The following is a 26,260-nucleotide window of genomic DNA, read 5'->3' on the forward strand; positions in this document are numbered from 1 at the left end:
TTGTCTCTGATTAACAGAGTCCCTTATCTTAAAGTAAAACATTCCAAGCTTTTAGACAAAGCTTCATTTCTTTAACCAGTTATAAATCAAAGATTCTTTAAACTCACCTATAACCTGTAAGCCCCTGCTTTGAGATGTCCCACTTTTTTGGGCCAAACCACTGTATACTTTCCATGTATTGATTTATGATTTATGTGTAATTTCTGTCCCCTTGAATGTATAAAACCAAACTGTAACACAACCACAGTGAGTCCACTTGCTCAAGGCTTCTTGGGCGTGGCCCTGGGCAATGGTCCTCATACTTGGCTCAGAATAAACCTCTTTAAATTATTTTACAGAGTGTGGCTTCTTTTTCGTTGACAAACCTAAGCATAAAATGGAAAATTTCCCCTATATTTTTGGGTCTTCATTCTGAATGTATTAAATAAATTTGTATGTATTTTCTCCTTTTAATCAATCTGAATTATGTCAGTGATTTTTCAGAAAAGCTTTAGGGGGCTAAGAGCCTTTGTTCCTACACTTTACAGTCACTTTAATTTCCAAAATTGAATATTACATGGTCATTATTAGGTCATTAAATATGAAATGTCCAATTTCAAATCAAAAGTGTAGTTTATTGTGTCTCAAACAAGAGGCAGTACCATTAATCAAAGTATGCACCTAAACTATCAACACAGTTTTGCCATCTTAATGGTAGCTTGTTTATGCCAGCAGCAAAGAAGCTTAGACAGTGAGTGGCGATGAAATTATGAAAGGCATTTTCCACAGCTTGTTGAGATTAAATATTTTTCCCTGCCAGAAGTGGTCCAAAGCCTGAAAGAAATGATAGTAAGTTGGTGCAAGGTCTGATGAATACAGTGGATGACAGAGTTTCCAAGTCCAGCTTCTGTAGTTTGAGCAGCATTGTTTGTGTGACATGTGGTCAAGTGTTGTCTTACAAGAAGATTGGCCTCTCTCTATTGACCAATCTCAGCTGCTTAATTGCAAGCATCCTCATCACTGAGCCCAAATGGTTGAAGTAGACATCAGCTGTAATCAAATGACCAGGTTTCATGAAGCTGTAGTGGATAATACCATCACTGGACCACCAAATAGACACCATTAGGTTTTGTTGATGAATATTCAGTTTTGCACTGTGTCTCAACACTTCATCTTTATCCAACCATTGTGCTGAATGCTTATGATTGTCAAAAAGAATCAATTTTGATCACATGTAATAATACAGTGGAGAAATGGTTGGTCTTTATGTCGTGACAGCAAAGAAAGGCAAGCTTCAAGACGATTTCTCTTCTGACACTAGTTTAATTCATGCAGAATCCATCTACCTAGCTTCTTTAGCTTGCCAATTTTTTTTTCAAATGTTCCAATATTGTTGGAATAGTAACGCCAAACCTTGCTGCCAATTCATGCGTAGGTTAAGATGGATTTGTTTCCACTATGGCTTTCATCTTATCATTATCAACCTTGGTCACAGGTTGCCCATATGGCTCATTTTCAAGATTAAAATCACCAGAGTGGAACTTCTCAAACCATTGAGGTACTGTGTATTCATTAGCCACATCCTTCCCAAAAACTTCGTTGATATTTCAAGCTGTCTGTACTGCATTGGTTCCACAATGGAACTCATATTCAAAAATGACATGAAGTTTTGACTTAGTCATTATTTCATAAAAATTTACCTAAAAAGAATTTTGAAAGATAATCACAAGCCAAAACATGCATTTAAAAGACTGAGGATGTACCTTTACAATAAAAATAAAACAAGAAGTGTCCAAAGTGAAATGTCAGAGATATCAACTGTCACACTTAGTATTGATGCTTAAGGAAATCAGACATTTCATACTTAATAACCTAATATAAATGAGAAAGTTCTCTAGAGCAAACAAATAAAACTTTATGCTAATGTTCCACAGTAAAAATCTCAGCCGAAAATTTAGATAAGTGAGGATCTGTTGGAGTCTAGTTCTGACAGGGTGATGTGAATTTAATCACAATTAAAAAAGTTTTCTTCTATTACTATTTCAGCTACTCTATACAGTTTTAAATAGAAAAGATAGATGTATGGTATTTGTCTAATTTTTGTAAATATCACCGCAATCTCTACAAACTTTTAAAAGAAAAGTGATTATTAAATTATAGTTGGTTTTAGACTATTTTGGTTAGTTAAGTGCAATCTGTAAAAGCCTCTCCTTCCCCACCCCCAATACACTGTTTTGCATGGGATAATACTATACTCTTGTTACGTATCCTGGCTAATTAACTATGAGAGATTTTTAAAGGTATGGATTGATAGTGATACATACTGAGAGCAATGAGTGAGAGAGTTAAGATTTCTATGTTTTAGTTCTCACTATCAACAGCAAACAAATTAACTTTTCTTGAGCTATTTTATACTTAAAATAAGAGGTTAATCACACCTTTCCAATCTGCCACAGATAGATAATCCTTCTAGAGGCTATTTGGGTTAAGAACTAGAATGGCACATGGCACAAAGTTCACCATGCTATACATGTAGTAGGTATGGCCTTTTTTCCCTATTTCAATTTTAGACTCTGGATTCCTCATTAAAGACTTTTTCTTTTGCATGTTCTTCAAGAATACCCAGATTGGGGGTGGAGTAGGGTGAATCCCAAGCTTCAGAAATTGCATTGTATATGTAAATAGGATGGGACATAAAGTAAGGTTGAGAAGTTATTAGAGTTAGGTTAAACAACCCTTCCTAGACTGTAGTGGAAAAAAAAAACGATCTGTTAATTAACGAATTCCCCCTGCAGACTCAAAATGCTAACTAGCAGAACAAGCTGTCTTATCTTGCTAGCACTGCAATTTCATCTGTTATATAAGTGAGATGTACCTGGAATTGTAAGTCTTAGATCTGTATATGAGATTTTATGTTATCATCATGATTAGTGTGACAGCCTTTCACTCACTCCAAATAATTTTGTTAACAATGCAAGTATGTGGTACAAGCCACCACATGACAACCAGGTCCTAAATGATCAAGTAATGTAAGCTCTTCACATACTTCTAAGAAAGAACTAGAAGCATATGTGTGCTATGGTCTGACAAGTATTTCATAACAGAGAGGTACAATATGGTCTGGGAGATACCATGAATCAGGATAAAAATCCTGTGGAGAAAATAAGAGACAAATACTTCCTGAGGAATACAATAAAAAGACTCAGACAATCTACTGAATCTTACAGAAAAAAATAAAAATCTGTAGATTTAGAGAAAGATGTTGGGACCTTCTCTGTGGGTTGTGTACCAGAGCCTTTTCCCACTCTATAATGGCAGTTACATTAAAGTTTCTCTGGCTAGTAAAAGGCTCCTATTCTCCAAGGAAGCATTTAAGAAGAAATATTTAAGAAGACCTACTTCCCATAATCCCTCTGGTTTCTGACAGCAAGTCAGATATATTTGCACTCTACAAGAAAACATTTCAATTTTACAAGGGGAACATCAGAGTGCCTGTGTATGTCTTCCAACACAGGACAAGACATGAAGGGGAGATTAATGGTTGGTAAATTTAGGGCAGGAAGCAGACATGGAACCCCTAGAGAAAGGAGAGCACACTGTGGTGGACATTAGTAGAAAAGCCCATAGAGAAATTCTATCTGCTTTCCTTTTCGTTATTCTTATCATATCACATACATGGGAAGAAATAATACATGATTTATCTTTTCCTGTCCCCTTTCATGCTCCTACCATCATTTTTCTTATTATTCTTCCAAATTTTACAATGATCATCTTATCCCAATGGTAGGTGCTTTTAGTAAATACTGGCAAGACATCTCAAGCTTGTTAGAGGAATGTTGTTCTAGGTTACTAAGCAAGCAGCAAAAAGAAAAGATACAAGCTGTTCAAATTGATTTCAAGAGAACGGATAAGAATATACACATTCACATACATTTCATATTATAAATATTTATTATATGTTCTATTATGCTCTAAAATATAGATTTAAATTATATAGATGCTAAAATTGTATCTGCTGCTCTTAGAGTCAAGTGACACTTTATCATTTTGTTTTTAAGTCTTCAGTGGCACCTTTACCGGGTACTACATAGATAAGATCATGAATTTTATGTCTTTGAATGGTCAGTTTGTATTCTGAATAAGCTCCCACATTTTTTTTTCTGAATAAAAATGGTTCAGAGGGGGGAAAAAAGAAGGGTTGGCAGGCTTAATTTTACATCAAAATTTTGGTTTACTTTGGCATTTAGGTTGGATTTAATATCTACTTATAGTGTGTTAGTAGCAAAAAGAAGGAAAAATATTCAGGATCCCACCATATTTATGGGAAAAGTATCAGAGGAAAATATATTTCTGTTCTAAATCATCTTGCATCTTTGTCAAACATGTAGTCATAAAAGCAAACTGTAAAAATTATTTACAAAGATTCCCATTCCACTTGCAAAAAGGAGTTTTTAGTTTTTTGTTTTGTTTTGTTTTGTATCCCCAAACAAGTGCAGTGGCAGAAACAGGAGCAGTGTGTCACTATGCCCTTGTACTTTATGATGTTAGCACCCATGAACTTTTTTTTAGTATTTTTATTTTATTACTATAAAGTCAGCTCATAAAGGCTGTTGTCTATATCCTAAAATTTAGGAGCTTCATATTTTGTGTTTGTTTTATCTATTTTTATTAAGATGATGGTGTCAATTTTTAAAAATTTAAGAAACATGCACTGTCGACTATACCAGTATTCCCTAGCAGTGAAATATAGTCATACAAAAGTTAACTAAGGTATAAACATGCGAAAGGAGAAGTCTCCCTGCGATCATAAAATGATGTTATTTTCTGTTCAGCAGTTCATGTTACTGCTGTTCATGCTAATTAATTAAAGGAGCCGTTGCAGTAATGTGCAAACAGGGAACATGAGAAACAGAGGGCTTTTAGGTCTCCAAGTGAAGTTAAGTCAATCTGGGTGCAGGCAATCAAATATAATGAAATCACTTGTCAGTGCTAGGCTTGCAAAAACTGTGAAGTTTGACTAGGGAGTAAAAGGATTATAATTAGATTTCCAATAGGATAATAACTAAATGGCAGAATGCAGTAAAGAGAAAATATTACTTCGTTAGCTAATGGTACTGCTGTTGGGTTTTAGTTTTTATCAGCACACTTGTAGTTGTGCTAATTTAAGTTGCTTTTATCAGCAAAAATGCACTACACAAATAGCATTTGAATGTCATTTGCAAAAATCATTGATCTGAAGGTACACTTAATGACACCCAGTATGTTTATTTTATGTGAAATGGAGATTGGTTGATAAGATGGTTGATATGCTGCCTTGCAGGCCCCCAAATGTGTTATAGGAATCTGGATGAGATGACATTGATATGTATGTTCCATTGAATCCTTCACCTCTAGAGATAGTGGCCACAGCTATTGGAGTGAGTATGTATTCATTGTTTGATCACCCGAAAACATTCAGGAGGAGTTGATATAGTAGATAGCTAAAATATAAGGGATACTTTCATGCTTTTATAGGACGGTGGTCTATGCATGATATCTTATCCGTTAAACAAGGTTCAAGGCATAAAAGACATGAAATACCTAAGCTGAAAGGATGTATAATACATATAAGAATCCTGGTGCATGAGCAATTTGTCTGCACTAAAATCCACTTGTAAATTATCATAAAACTGTGTATGCCTTTTTTGCTTCTGAGGGTGGCCATGCTAAATTTTTCCAAGTCTCCTTTAAATACTCTTAAGGAGATGTCACAGTGGAGCTAATTGAATTTCAAAGGGAGAGCTCTAGGTGAATGATAGATTTCTATACAGCAGAGCTGTTGACAATAGGAAGAGAAAGGACTTCACTGATTCTGGAATTGTTTTGCTGTGATGGAGATGAGTTTTGGAAATGACATTGTATTGGTATGCATGAATTGACTCTCACAAACAATGGTAGGAAATAATCTTCCAAGTTAAAAAAACTGGGTAATTGAGGGAGACGAAAAAGATGAAAACAGTGTCAAAATTAGTCTCAAAATATCTGTAAGTCACAAAAGCAAACTTATTAGGAAGAATGGGAAAATAATGGGTAAATTTACATTTCATGTTTTCCAAGCATCATATATTTTCTGAGGTTCATAGACACATACAAAAGTAATCTTTCAATTCTGAGCATTTCAAATAACAGGCAAAATGATTGGGATTTTTTCGGCAATTATTTGACCTGATTGATTTGATGAACTATATTTAAAATTAGTTCTGGTAATATTTTCAGGCACCCATTGCCCTGGCTAACAGAATAAATTATTTTTTGCTCAAAAATAATCTTTTTGATATTAAATTGTGATTCAACTCTCATATTAATGCAAGACATTCACTATAGTTTTCTATAAAGTAATGATGGTAGCATTATCATTTACAGTGGTCCTAAGAGAGGGGAAAATGTGGACTTTTCCATTTTTATCATGTTTCTCAAGAACATCATTTAATATAATCTAAAAGGCACAAATTCAATAAGGAATCATTAACCCATCATATTTTACCATATATAGACAATATTGACCACAAATGCTAGACAATCTGATTTGTAGTTTGGAAAAAAATAATAAAAGTCAATTTCCTTGCTTTAAAATAAGTTCTATCCCAATCTCTTTAAAGGTGCATCTAATTCTCTCATGTTCAGCCTGCAAAAACTAGTAGAACTTATTAAAAGTATGCTCAGTGAAAACAAATATTAAATGTGTCCTTCCCTAAGTACAAGTTAATATGCAAAAGCAATTCTCTCCAGACTTCATAAAAAAAAAAACACTGGAGCTAAATGGAGAGTGAATCTACCTTTTGCTTATATCACCTAATTGCCCATGAATAGGATATTGTTTGTTGCATGGAAATGAAATAACTTTAGGACAGTTCACAAGCTTGTATTTATCTCAAAGTTGGGAAAGATGTTTCTATTATGAACTAAAGGCATCATATAAATTAAACAAACAGCAATGAATTGGATGTGCAGAATTAAAGGATAATAAAGGTAAAGCTCACTAGTGGTGTATTTGGTTTACCTCCTCTAGTTCCAAAGCTGATCTTATATCCCACTGAGTGCAGGGTACAGTCAAACTCAATGCTCCTTAAAGACTTTCTATAATTGTGTGTCACTAATTCAGAAGGAATCAAATGCTTCAGGCTATTCATTGCTACCATAGATCTTGTATGGGATGGTAACCTCAAATGCCAGGCCAACTAGTGGGACTTTTCTTAATTAATTTAGCTGTGCTGAATTGATTGGACAAACATTGAATTCCATTCAAATTGGCCTTTCTCACATAGTCACTGCCTTTAAGCCGAGAGAAGAAAGCAGGCAAGCCAAAAAGGGGATAAGAAACAGCAAATGAGCTAAATGTGCGTGCTTTCACCCTAACACAGTTAATTCATTAGTAAGGTTTACCCATCTGCAGCAGAATCAGGTATTATCAGAAGATCCATAAGTTCTGACGTTCCTGGTTTTGTAAAAATGATTTGTGAAACTACAAGAATGGGAGTTTCTAAATTTTCTGAATCTGCCACATAAAATGGTGACCCTCAGGTGAACCCAGATTGATCTTTTGGTCACATCCAGTTCTGTTGCCTTCATGTAGATCCAGTCATCACAGAGTAGAAAGTCACTGATTAAACCTTCAGCAAGCAACATATCCATGGTTGTCTTTGTTTTTCAAAGTTAGGAAATAGTTTTTTCACACATTTTTTTCTTTTTTATTAAAGTGAGACATTTTATTACAATGAATGTGAAAATAAATGTAATCTGCATATAAAGGGCTAGAAATATATTCTAAAATCACACTGGAAAATTTCCACTGTTCAAATTAAATTCTAATTTTTAGGTGCTTTTGCACTCCAGTGAGACTCTATATTAATTTGTTTCAGCTGTTTTCTTACTAATAAATATTTTAAATATTTTAAAGTATCTAAGCATTTGTGGGAATCCTATAAATCATGAATTACAAGTAGGGTTCTTATTTCCATATTTAGGTGGTTACTAAAATTAACATCAAAATTTAAAGGTTGATAAAAAATCTTGTCTAGAACACCTTTAAAATATTGACAGGTTATAATTATTGTACCTGTGGCTTTTACAGACAGTAGTGAAGTTAAAAAAAAAAAAAACTCATGGTATTATACACTTCTTTATGCATTTTTAGAATTTGCCTAACACATAAATGTTTATCCTTTTAACAGCTAAACATAATTTGCTCACATTGTATATGTAAAGTCATTAGTTCCTAAGTATCCTTACTGTTACTGGGTTTTTAAAAGAGATGTCAAGTATATTTTTTTCTCAAAAAAAAAAAAAAACACTGAAAATTGCTTCTTCTGTCATAAAGTAAAAAGAATTAAAACTTACTTATATTACGTATGAAGAATGTCAACATAGGAGCTCATCCCCTACCCCACCCCCAGGGTCACATATTAAGTAGTTAAGGAAATAAGTATGTGTTTACTATACCTTGCATAGCAGTACTATCATGAGAAGTCCCATTGTTTTCCATTTCAGTATCTGGAATTCCAGTATCTGAAAGAAGTGACAGTCAAGATTGGGGTACACTTCTGTGGTTCCTGATTCCATTTAAAGGGAAAACTCCAGTAAGCAGGTACTTTGGTCCTGTAGATAGCGCAAGATCTTGGATGGTGTTTTTGTTTTTGTATGTCTATTCGTTTTTAATGGTAGGAGGGAGGATTATACAGTGTAGCTGAATTTTACAATTGTGTATATATTTCCAGGAGTATAATAAATACTTCTTTATTCATTTCATTCCCTCAAGATAAATATTAGGAAAATAATCTGTCCATGAAAATCCCGTAAGACTATCAAGTAGTTAACATGCTCTGACTGTGGAACAAGAAAAAGATGATGGATACAATTGCATAAGTAGAGATGCCCGATCCTTATTGTATCTGGTGTATTTTCCATTTGTAAGATGTGATAGATAATGATATTATCTATCTGGTAAGTGCAAATGAAGATCAAAATACGCATTATGGTTTGTGGTCTTTATGCAGTACTGGATCTATGGCTCTGGGGCAAATGCTTTACTATTGTGCTCTTCAGATAAATTCTAAGAGTAATTGTGATGTAAAAAGGTTCTGTTTGTGTGTGTACATATTTATTTGAACATTTACTTCAAATTGAGCCTGAATGAGATGAAACAATGTTATAGAATTTCCAAATTAAAAATGGAATCAGAAAAGTTTGGAATTTAGACATTTCACAATGTAAGCACCTCCTCCAATGGGATCTCCAAGGATTTACTTACAACACTCTTTTTCAACTAGGCCTCCTTAGGCACCTCAACACTGATGCAATCTGAATTAAAGGAACCAGCATCCTATAGCTGATCAAAATATAGTTCACCAAATATCAGCGTATTCTAACGTGAATGGATATAAAACACTTATATTTTAGATGAAGGGAGGATATCAGTATTATTACTTCTACTGAAAATGCTAGCAGGATTTCCTGTTATACCTAGGCTATTTTGTATCTCCCAGAGAAGGGATTATTTTGACTGCATTTAATTCACAACCTAAAAACTTTGGCCTCAAATTGATTTTCTAATTATTCCTAGACAAAGTCAGTCTTTCTTTTTGTTTCTTTCTTTCATTCTTTCTTTCTCCTTCCTTCTTTCTTTTTTTTTTAAATCAGGTTTTACTGTGTTTACCTTGAGTGTTAAAGTCTAAATTAGGCATCACCTTTTAACATCCTCAGGCCACTGTCATTAGTGGTGGCTTGCTTAAGTGCCTGCTCCACTTGTTCCCGGCGCTTTGATTCAAATTCCAAGGCATCTTGCAGTTTTCTCTTAGCTTTTTTCTCCTTTTTCAGGCGCTTTTGCATGGTAGCTGAAATATGAAAAGGTAGTTTGCAAAGGCTTGGTCAGTGCAATAGGGTTGCCAGCTTTAATGAATTATAAACCACAGATATAGGTATAGATACACAGAGAACTATTAACGTTTCAGTTGACATATGATTAGCTTCTTTTGGCACCAATCCTCACTAGGCTCATCTAAATAGTGCTTTGTTTACTGTAGTTTAATCACACAACCAACTTCTTTTTATTTTCACATTTCCAGTGTGTATACACATGCACTCATATAGTGGTGGCTATGTGGATGGAGAATTTTTTTTTTTCTGTTTTTTTTTTTACTTTGACTCACTACATGCATTTAATGATAGCATTAAATATTTTATAATCTCTTAAGAAAGATATCATTATTCATCAGGTTATTGATTGCTATTCATATTTCAAAATGAAAAAAGAAAACCTAAAAATATCTATTGGGTTGCAAAACATGATCTTTGAAACTGAAAATGGCAAGTGTTTATTTCTCTGAAATGTTACCAGTTGTAAAGGCAAATATTGTCTATCCATTTAGTAATGCACATATCATCTCTCTCTCTCTTTTTCTGTGTGTACATACAGTCATGGGCTGCATAATGATGTTTCAGTCAACGATGGACCCCATATATGATGGAGGTCCCATACAATTATAATGGAACTGAAAAATTTCTATTGCCTAGTGACATTGTAATCACAGTAACATTGTCATAGCACAACATATTATTCACATTATCCATGTGTTTGTAGTGATGCTGCTGCAAAAAATCTACTATGTCGCAAGTAGTATAAAAAATAAACTGCTCAGAAAAGAAAGTGCTATTATCTCCAATTTACACATGAAGAAAATAAGTCCTTGAAAGGTCGAAAAATTATCCAAGTTCACATAGCTACTAGTTTTCAAAGCCTAAGGACCAAAGATCACATAGGTAGTTGTTCTAAAGCCTAGAAACCATATAGTTGGTCAGGGGACCAAGACAAGTGACCTCCAAGGTTTTGTGTAGCTCTATCATCCTAAGATTTTAAGTGTTTAATCTGCAAAGAATATTATTATATATGTGTGTATATGCTTAATTCAGGTAACACAGGCTTGATAGCAACAAAAAGGTAATTAGGTAAAATTTTTTTTGAATATGTAATATTGAGTATGGAATATTCAAACCAAAGAATTTGATCAGAAAAAAGTCACAGGGATTCTTTTAATACATATATAGTTATACATAGTTTTATATATATAGTTATATGTATGTTTAAAACATATTATATGCACACACATACTAAATATATTATATATATAATATATATACATACTTTATTCTTACAATATCCTTGGAGAAATGTTACTTTGTAACCACAACATCAATTTTCCCCTGTCTTTTCCATCATATGACTTTAGATAAAGAATTTACTCTTTGTCATAAAAAGTTGGATATACTGAGATATATAAGGAAGTAGGAAGGAATTTAAGTGATTATCTGGTACAACTATTTTAATAGGTGAGGTGCTGAGATTCATAGAGACGTAGTACGTAGTTTCTATAAATCAATGGGTATAACAGAGTAGTTTCCTATAATTATGTTAGTCATTAGATATAAAATGCTAAAAACAGTGCTTAACATGTAGTAGACAGTTGATAAGCATTAGCTAGTAGTATTAGTAGTTACAATAATGAGAGTAATAGTAACAATGATAGTAATAGCAGTAGTGGTATCACTATTATTATATTGTAATAAATATTAAATTTATTAAACAAATACTTCACAGTAAACTTAATAATAGATACAACATTATATCTACCATGTCTAGGACTTTTTAAAGGACTGTATATATGATATCAATTATAATTACAGACCTGAGATACCTACAGAAAGTTAGTAAACAGAAATCAGAATGAGCAGATAACTAAAAGTTATTAAAGAAGCCAATTTTACTACATGTAGTAGATTTTCATAAGCCAATTTAAGAATCTTATTATATTTAACATATGATTTTTTCAGTTTTTTTCTTTTTTTATTTCAGCATATTACAGATGTACAAATGTTTAAGTTACCTATATTTCCTGTGCCCCAGCCGAGTCAGAGCTTCAAGCATGTCCATCCCCCAGATGGTGCACACCGCACCCATGAGGTGTGAATATACCCATGCCCTCCTCCACCTGCCGATGCCCAATGAATGTTACTACTATATGTGCACATAAGTGTTGATCAGTTAATACCAATTTGATGGTGAGTACATATGGTGCTTATTTTTCCAGTCTTATGATACTTCATTTAGTAGAACTAAAGAAATGTGAGTTATTATGACTACTAATCACAATATTCTATTTTTCATACCAAGTATCAGAAACATACTGGTTTAATCAAACTTTAAAAAGAAAATTTAGCCTTTGTTTTATAGTATTTAATTAATTTGGAAAAATATAAAAAACACATTTTTTTAAAAATGCAATGACTGGATTTCCATTTTGAACTGAACCAATGATTCATTGGCCCTAAAGAAAATATACAATACATTTTCAATTTCTTGAAACAAATTTCAGAGCATAACATGCCACTTTGGATTAATAAAAGGTTAGTTGGCTTTCACTCAACTGGAGTCATCCTTCCTTATTCAGGGAGTTATATCTAGATTGTGGATTTTTCTCTCCCTTTCTTTGCCTCTTCTTCCCACTCTAACTCTTTACTTATTTTTAGGTTTCATGACCGTTCCAGAGAAGAGTAAGCAGGGAAGGGAAAGAAGCTCAAATTCACAAAAGTCACCTTTGCTACTATTTAGTATTTTGTGGTAAGTGTGGGGAAGATGTATAAATATTGACTAAAGTGAGATTTCCAATTTTTTGTGGGTTTGATATGAACCAGTCTCATTTATCCATTGCTGTAGAAATAAAATGGCTACCTATGGTTAGAAAGTTAATTCTATTTGTGAATAATTCAGTATTTCTCCATTCTTACCCCTTTCTCTCCATCCCTACATCTGCTACCCTAATTCAGTTCTCCTCACCATTGTCTGGATGAGAGAAATCTCATTTTGTATAGTTTCCTTGTGTCTAGTTTTTCACCTCCCCCAATCTAGTCCCAACACCAGCATGATCTATCCAATTGAAATCAGACAAGATAATCCCCATGCTTCCCATCACCTACAGGATAAAGTTCAAGCTAATCTTTTACATGATTAAAAATGTCCTTTATAAGTTAGTTTCTATCCCCATCATTCTGCATCCTCTCGTACCATTCATTTCATAAAACTCAAAGCCACTGTAATAAAATGTACTTAGTCATTTATGTATGAAATTTCTTTTCCCTGTGTCTTTGCTAACTGATACCTCTGTCTAGAATGTCCAAATCACTCAGGTACTCATATGCTCTTTTTTAGTCTACTGATACTTTAAGACTCAGATTCATGTCAGGAAGTCTTCCTTAACCATCTCACCACCACCAGTAAACTAACCAAATTACCCCCTTACTATATAACCATATAGACTGGCCATGATTGCTCTTGCCACTTTGTTTTAAAATTCACTATTTTTTCTAGTCTTTTAAATTGTAAATCCCTCAAAAACAGGAGTGAATGTTATTCATTTTATAATTCCAGAATGTAGCACTGTGCTGGCAAAAAGTAAGAATTTAATATACGAGAAATTTTTAGATTATCTCTATCTAGGTGTATTTTATGAAATTGTGAGAGAACTATGAATATTCATGTTTCTAAATCTGCAACTGGCCAAAAGTGCAGATCTAACTTATTGTCTTTTAGTATAAAAAGTGAGAGAGAGACAGAGAGAGAGAGAGAGGAGTATAAATTTCTTACCTTGAGGCTTATACACAGTATGGATTCTTAGCTTGTCATTTGTTTTTAGCAATTCTAACCTATTCCTAAGAATATTTTTTATTACTATTGAAAATACCTCCAACAAAATATTCACTTGGAAATTGTACTTGTTAAACTTACTTCTGCTTTGAAGCTCAACTGCAAGTTGTTTTTCAAGGTTTTCTCTCATTTCCCTCTCTCTATAGAGCTCCATTCGCAGTTCCTTCTTTTCTTGCTGAATCTGCTTCTCCTGGATGCGAGCATTATCCAAAGCCACTTTCAGTAGACCCTGTCAAAGTACAGCAAATGACATGCAGTTCATCTTATCTGTTTTAATTTCTCAAATATGAAATAATTTATGTAGGTGCTAATGTCTTGTATTACATTTATTTTGTTTATAGAAATATTGTTGACCTGAATGTTGGTCAACAGAGTTTCCACGGAGGACAGACTATCAGCAAAAATGAATGGTCCAGGGAATCCAGGGGGCAATGCCTGCCCAGGAGTCAGTTGGATCTTGTCCAGTGGTGACTTCATCATTGGAATTTTAGCTGGTACCTCTTCTGCAAATACAAAATTTATATCAGAAGTTTCACAAATTAACAGATCAAAAATTTCACTAAGTCATCTCTACTAGGATTCTATAAAGATTTTTGTTTTTAAAACTAAATGGCTGACACTTGACACTCATAGCTGAAAGTCATATCTATTCTCCAGCTGCCTCAAATTTGTCAAAATAAATACTTCTGTAAACAACTCATGAAAGTAAAACACATTTATCCCTAAAGAGTCATGAAATTTGAAGAAACAGATTTAAGATATAAGCAATTGACATATATGTTTATGAATATCTGTAAATTAAATAATCAGATCACTTTCTGGAAAAGCATAGGGTGTCTGTTATTTTTTCTCTTCAAATCTATTAACCTATCAATCAATTTATCTATCTACCTTCATTATTTTAACAGTTTTATTGAAGCATAATTTACATCCAATAAAATTTATGTATTTCAACTTCATTTTTAGCAAATTTACAGAGTTTCCTAATCATCACCACAAATCTATTTTAGAACATCTCAATCCTTCCAATAATATTCCTCATGCTCATTTACAGTTAATCTCCTTTCACACCCCAGCCCCTGGCAAGCACTAATCTATTTTTTGTTTCCAAAGAATCCTATAATATGTGGACTTTTGTGTCAGGCCTCTTTCACTTAGCATAATGTTTATGAGGTTTACTCGTGTTGTGGCATGTATCAGTAGTTTCTTCCCTTTTATTGCTGAATAGTATTCCATTGCATGAATATAGCACCTTATGTTTAAACATTTTCTAGTTGATGGACATTTGGATTATTTTCAGTGCTACTTTTTGAGGCATAGTCCTTATGAGAAAAGTATCACCTATGACATAAAAACATGAGTTTTACTTATTCCCCCTTTTTATTTTTAGATTATCTTCTCTAACACTCTCATTACTTTAATGAGATTCACTTTTAGTTTCAGATAAAGAGATACTAATAGAATTTGTGTCTGGTAAGATGTTTCAGATTTGATTTAGATGGATACATCTAAATTACAAAAAGAATATTAATTACTTGGCTATTCTGGCTGACAATCTTTTATGTGAGATGTATGAACTAGATAGCAAAGTTTCCTCTGAAATTACATATGTAAAAACGACATATGATGTATGCAAAAGAAACTGCTACAGAGAGGTTATCTTGAAATGTAACTAACCAAAGTTATTATTTAATTAATTTATTTTTTATTTCAGATTATTATGGGGGTACAAAAGTTCAGGTTATATATATTGCCCATGCTCCCCCATCCCCCCGAGTCTGAGCTTCAAGCGTGTCCATTCCCCAGACAGTGCACATCACATTCATCATGTAGGTATGAACCCATCCCCTCCCCCACCCCCATCCCCCCCCAGTCAGAACTTCAAGCGTGTCCATTCCCCAGGCAGTGCGCATCGCACTCATCAAGTAGGTATACACCCATCCCCTCCCCCCACCTCCACCCCCCACCTCTGTCCGATACCCAATTGGTGTTATTACCAAATGTGCACTTAGGTGATGATTGTGGTTCAACAGTAGCTGCATGATGGGGTGAATTGTAGCACCTCAAACAGTTACTCTACTCATTGTAGTCTCCTAATTTCAGTAACAGAGTGTAAGAAAAGTTTAAAAAAATATACATCTCTCTGGTTAGAAAACATTTCAGTGACTCCATATATTTTAGTGAGACTCATTCAAAAGAAAATGACTAGGTTTGCCTCACTTCGAAGGATGGGCTCAATCTCTACCCAGGATAATATCAAAAAGAGGGAAAAACATGCACTACATATACTTGCCGTCAAATTGGTACTAACTGACCAACACTAAGGTGTTCACATGGTAGCAATACTCACTGGATGCTAGTCGGGGGGCAGGTTGGGGGTGTAAACCCACAACTAATGGAAGCGGAACACACTGTATGGGGGAGGGACACGCTTGTAGTTCTGGCTTGGGAAGGACAGATGCATTTTATGTAACCAAAATGTTTGTACCCCCATAATATCCTGAATAAATAAAAATAAATAAATATATAAAAATAAATAAAAAAAGACTAGATTTAAATTTAGATATAGACAATCTTTTACATGATTTGGAAACAAAAAAAAATCTAGCTATTGGTTCTGGTTCCTGTAGAGATGTGAATATGGACTTGTCACACAATTAGATTTCATTTTTCAATTGCAAGCAGCCTACATACGAAGTGTGCAGAGTCTTGAACCCCACTGATTTCACAGTCATGATGGTTTGCTGTGGGAATTCTTGTGTGGGAAGTTGTGGCATACAATTGCTAGAACCTTCGATGAAACTACTTAAAGTGATAGTATTATCTCTGAATAAAATGCACTTAATATAGATCAGCTTTACTTTTTCTACTTTTCCAAAATCAACAGGAATTTTTTTTAAAAATGCTAAATGATTATTTTAGAAAATAAAAAGTTTCACATTATTTGAATCCAAATGTTAAAATGAGTATTTGTTTATTGGTCTTAAAGAATTCAATAAAATTCATAAAATATCCCATTATTTTTTTTTAGCACAGGAAGCTATGATGAATATTTTCCTAAGAATTATTATTAGTAAAACTTTAAAAATAGTATTTTGATCATATATGTATGTGTTTTCTACAACTCCCTTGTAGTTTTATTTCCATAGTACTTACTTATAATAATTTGGATATTTAAAATTGACCCTAACCACTTATAGAACACTTCTCTGTTTCTCTTTTTTAAGTCAGTGGTAGGTTTGGAATAGTTGAAGTACTCCGAGGGAATCAGCATATTAACCAAATTCTGTGACCTTATTCAACTACATTGTTTCATTTGAAATATTATTTTATAAAAACTAAATCCTAAAACATGTCTTAGGCAGCAGCTCTAATGTCTCTAAAGTACATTTCTCAACAAAGAACCAAGCAATGTTATGCTTTTTTGTATCATTTGTATTCTGTCTTCTCCACATGAGTGCATTAAGTGGATGGAATGACTTCATAATGACCTATCAATATTAATAATAGCTCAAGAGGCTCTATACCTTTATATTGATGTTTATAAATCTTAAAGTATGAATTTATGTAGCCTAGAAAATGTTTTTATAAAATGAACATCTATAAAGGAAGAATATTGTCTTCCTGCCGATTCAGAGACAATAAAATAGTTCTTTTGAATAAATATTTGTATTAGGGACAGATTTCTTAAAATCAATGGATTCCTTGTTATGTATCACTCTACACATATATGTAATCTCAGTGGTAAGAATATGAAAGTTGCTCTACAAACAAGATACCTGAAAAGGAAAGCAATACATTTAGAATACATAAAACAAAATTATAATGACCTTAAAATTGCTAGAAGTCTTCTATTTGGAGATGGAAGAAATGCCATTAAATTGGCTGAAAGGAAAATTACTATTGACTATGAAGACAGGTTGCATGGTCTGTGGTTTGTAATGCTGCTGTACAGTAGATTGAAGTTTCAAAATAGTATTACTCTTCTTTAAAGAGATAGACACAGCTAAATTAGATGTTGCTTGCTGCAGTGAGGATCAAATGCAAAAAAATCATATTTCATCAGACCTAGTCAACACCAGGAAAATAAATAGAAATATAAGAGGTATGCAGGCAATGATTCATTTTGATAATCTGGCCCAAGAGGGACACATAGAGACAGCACACAGATCTAAATTTCTATCAAAAGACAAATAGGACACAGAGGGTGGGAACTGGGATGACAGTGTAGCAGAGGTCACATTGATTTTTAGCAGCAGTTTCCACACAGATGAGATAACCCTGAACTCTATTTGGCCCATTGTTCATATCCTATCTGTCCCACAAGCAATAAATTTCCTAGTTCTAGAAAAAGGGCAGTAAAGAAGGATTCTACTTATGACTTCTTATGATTAAGTTTCTGTGCTAACCAAACATGCTTTTCAGACCAAGGTCACATTGCATGTTAAGGTCTGTAATAGCCAAAACTAGTAGAAGTGTATTATGTTTTAGCGTATACTCGTAGAAATTGTCAAACTATACATCTGAGTCTTTTTTTCTGATTTAAATCACATTCTACAAAAATGAATGATAAATACATTAGAAATTGATTTCAATCTTGTAATAGGTCTTCACATCTGAAAGGCATCTATCTACATTTTTCTTAGTTTGAATAAATGCACTATTATGTAGGAATTTATTAGGTGGGGTTCAGAAATCCTAATTGGCAATGAAATTAAAAATGGGTAAGTTCTAGAAACATGGATTGTCAGTTAAATGATAGCATCACTTTGTAATCCCAGGAGAAAGGTTTTTGATTATTTTGATTTAAAAGGCTGGTGTTCAAATGTATATATTAAAACCTTTATCAGCACATATAATTCAATGATATAAACTAAAAAATAAAGATAGGACAACTGCTATCCTGTCAAGAACATGAACAACCTCTCCCTTTTTTGAAGCAACGTGGAGACTGCTTTTATTGAGCCCATTTGTAAAACCTGCCATACTTTGTAATAGCACATGGGAATCCACTTAGAGAACAGGCTCTTTATTTTAATTTCTTGCTTAGGACCCAGATGAATGAATAGATGTAAAAGTTGACAAGTACTTTATTTGTAGAAAAAAAAAGATAAATATATGGTAAATTCTCGGAATGAAAAAGTCACCATGAAAATTAAAGTCAAGGCAGCTAGAGACTTTCTATGTGACTCCAGTGCTTATTCTCCTACTTTTATTGTGAAGTTGTTTTTTCTTTCCTCTGGGCTTTGAGGATTGCAATACAGAAATATAAACTGAAAACAGCTGACTCACCCAGCAGTGGGAAAATGCAGCTACCTACTGGGTCATCAGTTTCATTCTTTAACAAGTAAATTATATCCCATTATTTGATTTGAGAGCTTTCCCCTAAATACAGCTGGCCCAAGGGACTCTCCTTTGTTGATATCATTAGTATTACATTCAGCACAAGCAAGACACCTGCTTCCCTCTTCCAAGCTGAGGAACAATAACAGCAACAGAAAGAATGACCAACTGCTGTGTAATGATGTGATCTGCATGAATATAAGGAAGTGTACATAGTCTCAGTTGAACAATGACTCTTCAAGTGTTGCCATGATCAAATGTGGAAAAGGAAAACTTGATCCTCAAATTGTTACATTTTTTAGGAGATGGAATAAAAATTAATGCAGATAAATGAAAACAGAAAACTAGTAGCAAAGGAATGAATGAAGCGCAAGCAGCCTGAGAAAGTGAGATAGATACTGCAAAGCCAATTATGCCCTGTTTTGCTCTGGATCTTGAGATTAGCAATTTGGCATAACAGGCTCATCTATGAATTATGAATTAGAATTAAATCATCTTTCATATAAAATATTATGCCAATAATAAATATTATGTCCAGTGAAGGGCTTAAAAAAAGTATGACACCCAGCCCTTGTCATTAAAGAGCTGATACATTATTTTGGAAACAAGTAAACAAGTTACAGAATTGGACAATTAAGTGTGAATTACATTAATGTGGCGTACAGTCTTAACTGCCTCTTGGGGATCAAAGGAGAGATGACTACAGTTTGGAGGGAGCACTCAAACTAATCTATTCACACTCTAGCTGAAAAGCCTTCCCATTGTCCTTAGAATAAAGTCCACAGAACTTCCGCAGGTTATTAGGTGTGCTAACAAGAAAATATTCCTTGCTCAAATTAGTGTTGAAAAAACTGTCAGATACATTACAAGGTACTGGGTGAAATTTGAATTTCAGATAAAGAGCAAATCAGTTTTAATATATGTCCAAAATATTTCATGAGACACCCTTATATAAAAAATGATTTGTCATTTACCTGAAATTCAAATTTCAGTGGACACAGTTTCCCTTTTTTTATTTGCTAACACTTTTGAAGCAGAACATCCCGGAGCCTTTCAAATGCTAATACTAAATATTAACATATGTTATATGTTAAGATAGGCAGCAGAGAGCATAGTGATGAAGAGAAAAAGATATTGAAGCCTGGCTGCCTGCGTTTGAATCCCTGTTCTATCATTTGCAAGCCCCTGGGAAAACTACTTCACCTTTCTGTGCCTCAGTTTCCTCATCTGTAAAGAGGATGCAAATAATAATACCTACCTCTTAGGTTTATTATAAAGATTAATGAGTTACTATCTGCAAAGTTCATAGAACAATGCCTGACCCAAAATAAATGCAATATGAGTGTTTGTTAAATAAATTAAATGGTAATTGAAAATTTCCAGAAGTAGGAGAGGGGAATATAGTAATGTATTTAACCACCTAAGCATGTAATAATACCTCATGATATACCATGTTTGAAAAGATCCTTTTCTAGGTAATAACTGAATGAGCCCAGCTTCATTTTCAATTAGGTCAATTTTACTTTCCCAGTCATCAAAGACCCGAGGAGACTTAGGTCAGTGGTTCTTAACCAGGAGTAATTTTGCTGCCCCCAGGATATTTGGCAATAGCTGGAGAAATTTTTGTAAAACCTACATGTTACTGACATCTAGTGGTAGAGGCCAGGGATGCTCCAAACACCTTACAAAGCATAGGACAGCCCCTAACTCCCTACCCCCACCTCATCCCCAACAAAAAATTATGTGGCCAAATGCCAATACTGGTTGAGAAGCATTGTTCTGGAGTTATATAGGAAAATCTCAATGAATGGACAGTTAACTAGATCTCCCTTTCTGCACTGAACTTCTACTACAGGTTGAGGAATTCTAATCCAAAAATCTAAACTCTCAAATGCTCCAAACTTCAAAATGTTTTGAGAACTGACATGACACCACAAGTGGAAAATTTCATACCTGACATCATGTGAAGAGTTACAGTCAAAACTTTGTTTCATGCACAAAATTATTAAAAATATTGTATAAAATTACCTTCAGTCCATTTATATAAGATGTATAGGAAATGAATTTCATGTTTAGACTCATCCCATCCCAAAGATATCTCATTGTGTACATGAAAATATTCCAAAATCCGAAAAACTCCAAAATCTGAAACACTCTGGTCCCAAGCATTTAGGATAAGGGATACTTAACCAGTAGATAGTTTAATAAGGTTAATAAGAAAAAATGGTCAAATCAATTATTTAGAATGAACAAATTGCTTTACAAGGTATGTTTCAGAGAGTTATGCATTTAATTTGGGATCACTATCTTCATTTTTTGCTCAAATGTCACCTTAGTGAAACCTATACTGACTATCCTATTTAACATTGCAATCTGATCCCTATTTCCACCCCATTAACACACTTATTTATTTTTTTTTTGGTAAAATTTGCCACCATTTAATATTCACTATATTATATTTGTGAAGTCTAAGTAGGGTAAGACATAATAGCAAAATTTTCCTTTATAACATGTTTTAGTCCATTGAAAAGCAAGTAAGAAATAACTATGTGGGACCTGAAAATGCAGCTTCTATGTGCTCCAAATATTTGAAGGGCTGAAAAAGTTTTAAAAAGCTATGAGGTATCAATAATAGAGTTTTGCTAATCACAGAGTCCACTTTCTAGGTAAATAGGGAAAGATAACACATATTGTAAGTATCTGGGTAAGAAAAGTATCTTCTGGGAAGTTGTAACTCAGGCAATAAAGCAATACACATCAATGTCCAAACCTGAATAGCATGTTGTATTGCCTTTTCCCTCTGATAATTATTCTTAAAACATGCTGACTGTAAGAGACAGTGGTAAGGTTAGATAGTTATATGGATTATTAGTAAATTCTCCCAAGAAACTGTGATACTGATTATACTTGAGAATCATAGCTCAACTATGGCACATTTCACCATCTGTTAATTCATTTATTTTAACTGAGGGTAAGATGCAATACCTTGTCAGTGACCAAGAATAGGCAGTAATTTTGATGTTGTCGAAAAAAGATGGCATTTAGGCATTCATAATGGAAAAACACTACATGAAAATTTAATAAGGGAGGGAAGGTGATAATGGACACAGACGCAGTAAGCAAAGTGATCTTCCCTAGTGATCAAATGGGATTAGGAAAATTACAATCTCTAAGGGAACTGGATAGATACAGCTGTTCGGGCAATGGAGGGATGTTCCTTCAGGTCATCCAAAACAAATATGAAGACAGGTACAGGGCAAATGCTGAAATGGCTAACACATGATACTAAACTGAAAATAACTTCATTGGAATCAAATGTTATAATGTTGATACTTAAAGCACTTTATCCAAATAAGTGAAACATAAAAATATACCAATTTTACAGAATTAGAATCTAAGACAGAAAGTTTGGGTAATTTGTTCAAATTAGATTGCAAGATATTACTATTGAAAGATATTAGATATTAGTTATTAATTTCCTCATTATTTTCCTTTCTTCACATTACAAGTTTTCTAGGCTATTAAGTTCATTATATTTACATATTCATAAAAACAGAAAATGTTAGAAAACTGCATTTAATATTAATTGCTGAATTTTATAAGGCTTTGTACAAGCAAATCTTAAAAATAGTTTTTCTGCTAAAGAAATATCATTGGCTACAAGGACAATAGTCTCACCTTATCTCTGAGGGATAGGATTCAAGCCCCCCAGTGGATGCCTGCAATAGTGGATAGTACTGAACTGTATATATACTATGATCTATCCTATACATACATACTTATGTTAAAATTTAATTTACAAATTAGGAAAGTAAGAAATTAACAATAATAATAAAATAGAATAACTATAAGAATATGCTATAATAAAAGTTATGTGAACATAGTCCCTTGTTCTCTCAAAATATCTTATTGTACCATACTAAACTATTTTCTGACCACAGTTGACTGGTAGTAACTGAAACCCCCAGAAAGCAAAACTGCAGACAAGCAGGGATGACTGTATGTATAAGGATAGGATCAGATGGGGAAAGGAAAAAGGAGAAAATCATAGTGATCTAAAATGTCACTGGAAGTTGAGAGCTGGAAGTTGAGAGCCAAACAATTTTTCCCTTTATGTTTCAAATTTTGAAACATATTAAAGATATTAAACATGTTTAATAAATATATACTTTACATATGTCAATATATATTATGTATATATTTTCAGGCTCATAAAAGCATCAAACTCTACATTGTCTGCATAGACTCAGTCTCAGCACAGACATAATCGTACATTCAGTGAAAATTTTAGATTTTTCTTCCAAACTAAAGCTCTTATGACAGAAGACGCGAAAAAAATCCTCAAGTACTAAGGCTATTAGCAAAAGTGAAAAATGTCTGTAGTGTCTTGGCTTTAACATCTGCCATTCCATATGGACCCATAAATATTTGTAACAAACAATGGGTGAAGAAATTTCAACATTAATAAAATAAGGCTGAATTTGCCAGGAAAAATTTAAGATAGATTTTTTTTTCCTGTTCTCTTAGTGGAAAGCACACCTATCTTAAACCTGCAAGTCTCCATGGGAAAAAGATTCAACCTAAATTTAATTTACGGAAAAATGTGCCTCAAATACTGTGAGCCTGAGGTCTTCTAATTACCTTGGAATTAATCTGAGAGCATTCACTTACAAAATTATGTTTGCTTTTTTTCTGGTTGTTAGGAAAACAGAATACAATGTCATAAATCCTTAATTTATTGTTGCCACACTAACTAAATCTTTCATTCAATTTACCAGAAGAATTTTTTTTAAAAAGGAAATTTCATGGGTAAAGCCTGGAATCAATGTATATTCAATATAGTTGTACATATGTAGAAGGCTAGCATAGCTTCAGATTCAGCCAATCTTTTTTTGAGGGACTACTATATGCTGAGTACCATGCTGGGTGCTTCCATTTTAGTTTTCTAATTTAAACTTCCCATAAACAAACACCCTGAGGTAGTTCTTTCTATTCTATACATAAGGACATTGAAGTTTAGAGATGAAACATCCCAACACTCAGAGAGATTCAGTCATGTTTATTTTGCTATAAGAAGAATACAAACTCAGGAAAAATGTTAAAATCATAAAGGGGGGTATCTGATGATTAGCCCCTGTAAAACCACATTCAAGTTCAACTGCATTATAAATTTTTTAAAGCTTTCTAATTGAGATGTTTTGGGTAAAATGTTTCTCTTTGTCATATAGACAAGCTATATTTGTCTATTAATAATATAGTTATTACAGGAAATCGCTAGCAAACTCTTCAAATTACAAGTTTGTGAACTCACTTTAATTTACGCCACAATACCATGCACAGCTCGTTACTCAAAAGTGTTTCTGATAAAAGTCATTAAGGTAGATGTGAATATTGAAATAGAAGACAGTAAAATTGAATCAAGCCTCACAAAAAACTAGAAATGGAGATGAGGAAGAGACAGTGTTAAAACACAAAAGAAAATGTCACATTAATGTTTTCTAGTGATAGTGTTTACCCCTCCTTACCCTCTTGGCTATATCTTATGAATTATTTTATTATTATTATTTTTTTACCCCAAAAAGAGCTTGTTCACTGGATGGTATAAATTCCCATAGCAATAGACAACATCTAAAACTAGGATTGTGCACTTGGTGAAGGTTGTTGCATTGAGCATTGCTAATAGATGCCTACTTCTTTGATAAAACTTCATAGATTTTCAGGGGAGAAGCAACAATTTTTTATCATCATTACATTACAAAGGACAAGAAAAAAATATGAAAATTATAATGTTTTGCCTTAGTAATTAAAATATATTTTAAAGAAAATTCAGCTTTGTAAAATAAATTAGATGATTAAGGTCATTTTGAACTGGTGAGGTTTATAACAGTGTTGCAATTATGATTGCAAGACTTACCTATTAGAAAACCCTTAATTTTTTTTTTTTTTTTTTTTTTTGTTGAGACAGAGTCTCACTTTGTTGCCCAGGCTAGAGTGAGTGCCGTGGCGTCAGCTTAGCTCACAGCAACCTCAGACTCCTCGGCTTAAGCGATCCTACTGCCTCAGCCTCCCGAGTAGCTGGGACTACAGGCATGCGCCACTATGCCCGGCTAATTTTTTCTATATAGATTTTTAGTTGTCCATATAATGTCTTTCTATTTTTAGTAGAGATGGGGTCTCGCTCAGGCTGGTCTCGAACTCCTGACCTTGAGCAATCCACCCGCCTCGGCCTCCCAGAGTGCTAGGATTACAGGCGTGAGCCACCGCGCCCGGCCTAATTTTTTTTTCTATCATAAAACTACGGTGCCTCAGTACCTAAATTTTTTAGCTGACTGAAAAATTGGCATATATATTCTCACTGATTGTATGTGAGAGACAGAAAGAGAGAGACAGCTAATGAAAATAGAATATGCTCAATTTTATATCATTGGTAACATCAAAAATATTATGAATATGCATAGATTATAAATAGATGTAACTGCACATAGTTATTAGTGAGCATATTGATATAAATGTCAAACCTGTACATTTCTACACATTTCTCTTTTAAAGAATTTATGGGAGGTGACAAATTCTAAATTGTTATATAGACTGCCCTTGTCAAGTTTTCCATGAGATTGTCATTGTAATTTTGAATTATCTTTAATTTTTAATCTTAATCCTGCCAAAATACCCCTTTTCCACCTTTTCTGGATACAAGTAAATAGTGTCTAAGGATTAATCCTCAAAAGTACTGTTTTCTTTATTAAATAGTTGCTTATGTAAAATTCGTTCTTGGAAAAGTATTTTGCCTTTAGGAAACATGTAGCTCACATTTTTTACTATTTGTTTCCTTATTCTATATTAAAAATAGGCCCATTATACAGTTTTTGTGCAATGTAAATTGGCTTTCAGAATCTCTAAATGTATAGAATAGCCTGGTTGATGTGCCCTTAATATTGTGCAATTTCTTGAGTTTTTTGTGATACATACTTAAAATTAGGTATAATTTTGAAATTATTTTCTCAAATTTGAAAGAAAACTAGTTAAAATGATATCGTGATAGTAAACGATATTAAACATCTTTTAAATGCAGCAAAAATTCTTGAAGTGTGATTCCCACACCAACAACATCAGCATCAATTAGGCACTTAATAGAAATTCAAATTACCAAGCCCTACCCTAGACCTAGTGAATCAGAAACTCTGGGAGTGGTACATGTTTTTAAAA

The 26,260-nt window shown here is 33.5% G+C and overlaps 1 protein-coding gene across 2 annotated transcripts in view; it reads right to left on the reverse strand.

Moving 5' to 3' along the window:
• The window catches only part of DACH2 (dachshund family transcription factor 2), a 638,422-nt gene that overhangs the window by 12,825 nt on the left and 599,337 nt on the right, over window positions 1-26,260 (reverse strand). For both annotated transcript variants that reach the window (XM_069463458.1, XM_069463457.1), the window contains 4 exons: window positions 14,066-14,214; window positions 13,793-13,940; window positions 9,702-9,848; window positions 8,458-8,523 (listed from right to left, as the gene is read on the reverse strand). In XM_069463458.1, coding sequence (XP_069319559.1) covers window positions 8,458-8,523; window positions 9,702-9,848; window positions 13,793-13,940; window positions 14,066-14,214 — 510 coding nt within the window. The remainder of the gene's footprint in view (window positions 1-8,457; window positions 8,524-9,701; window positions 9,849-13,792; window positions 13,941-14,065; window positions 14,215-26,260) is intronic.

This window comes from Eulemur rufifrons, chromosome 30 (assembly GCF_041146395.1).
Source record: "Eulemur rufifrons isolate Redbay chromosome 30, OSU_ERuf_1, whole genome shotgun sequence".
NCBI lineage: Eukaryota > Metazoa > Chordata > Mammalia > Primates > Lemuridae > Eulemur > Eulemur rufifrons.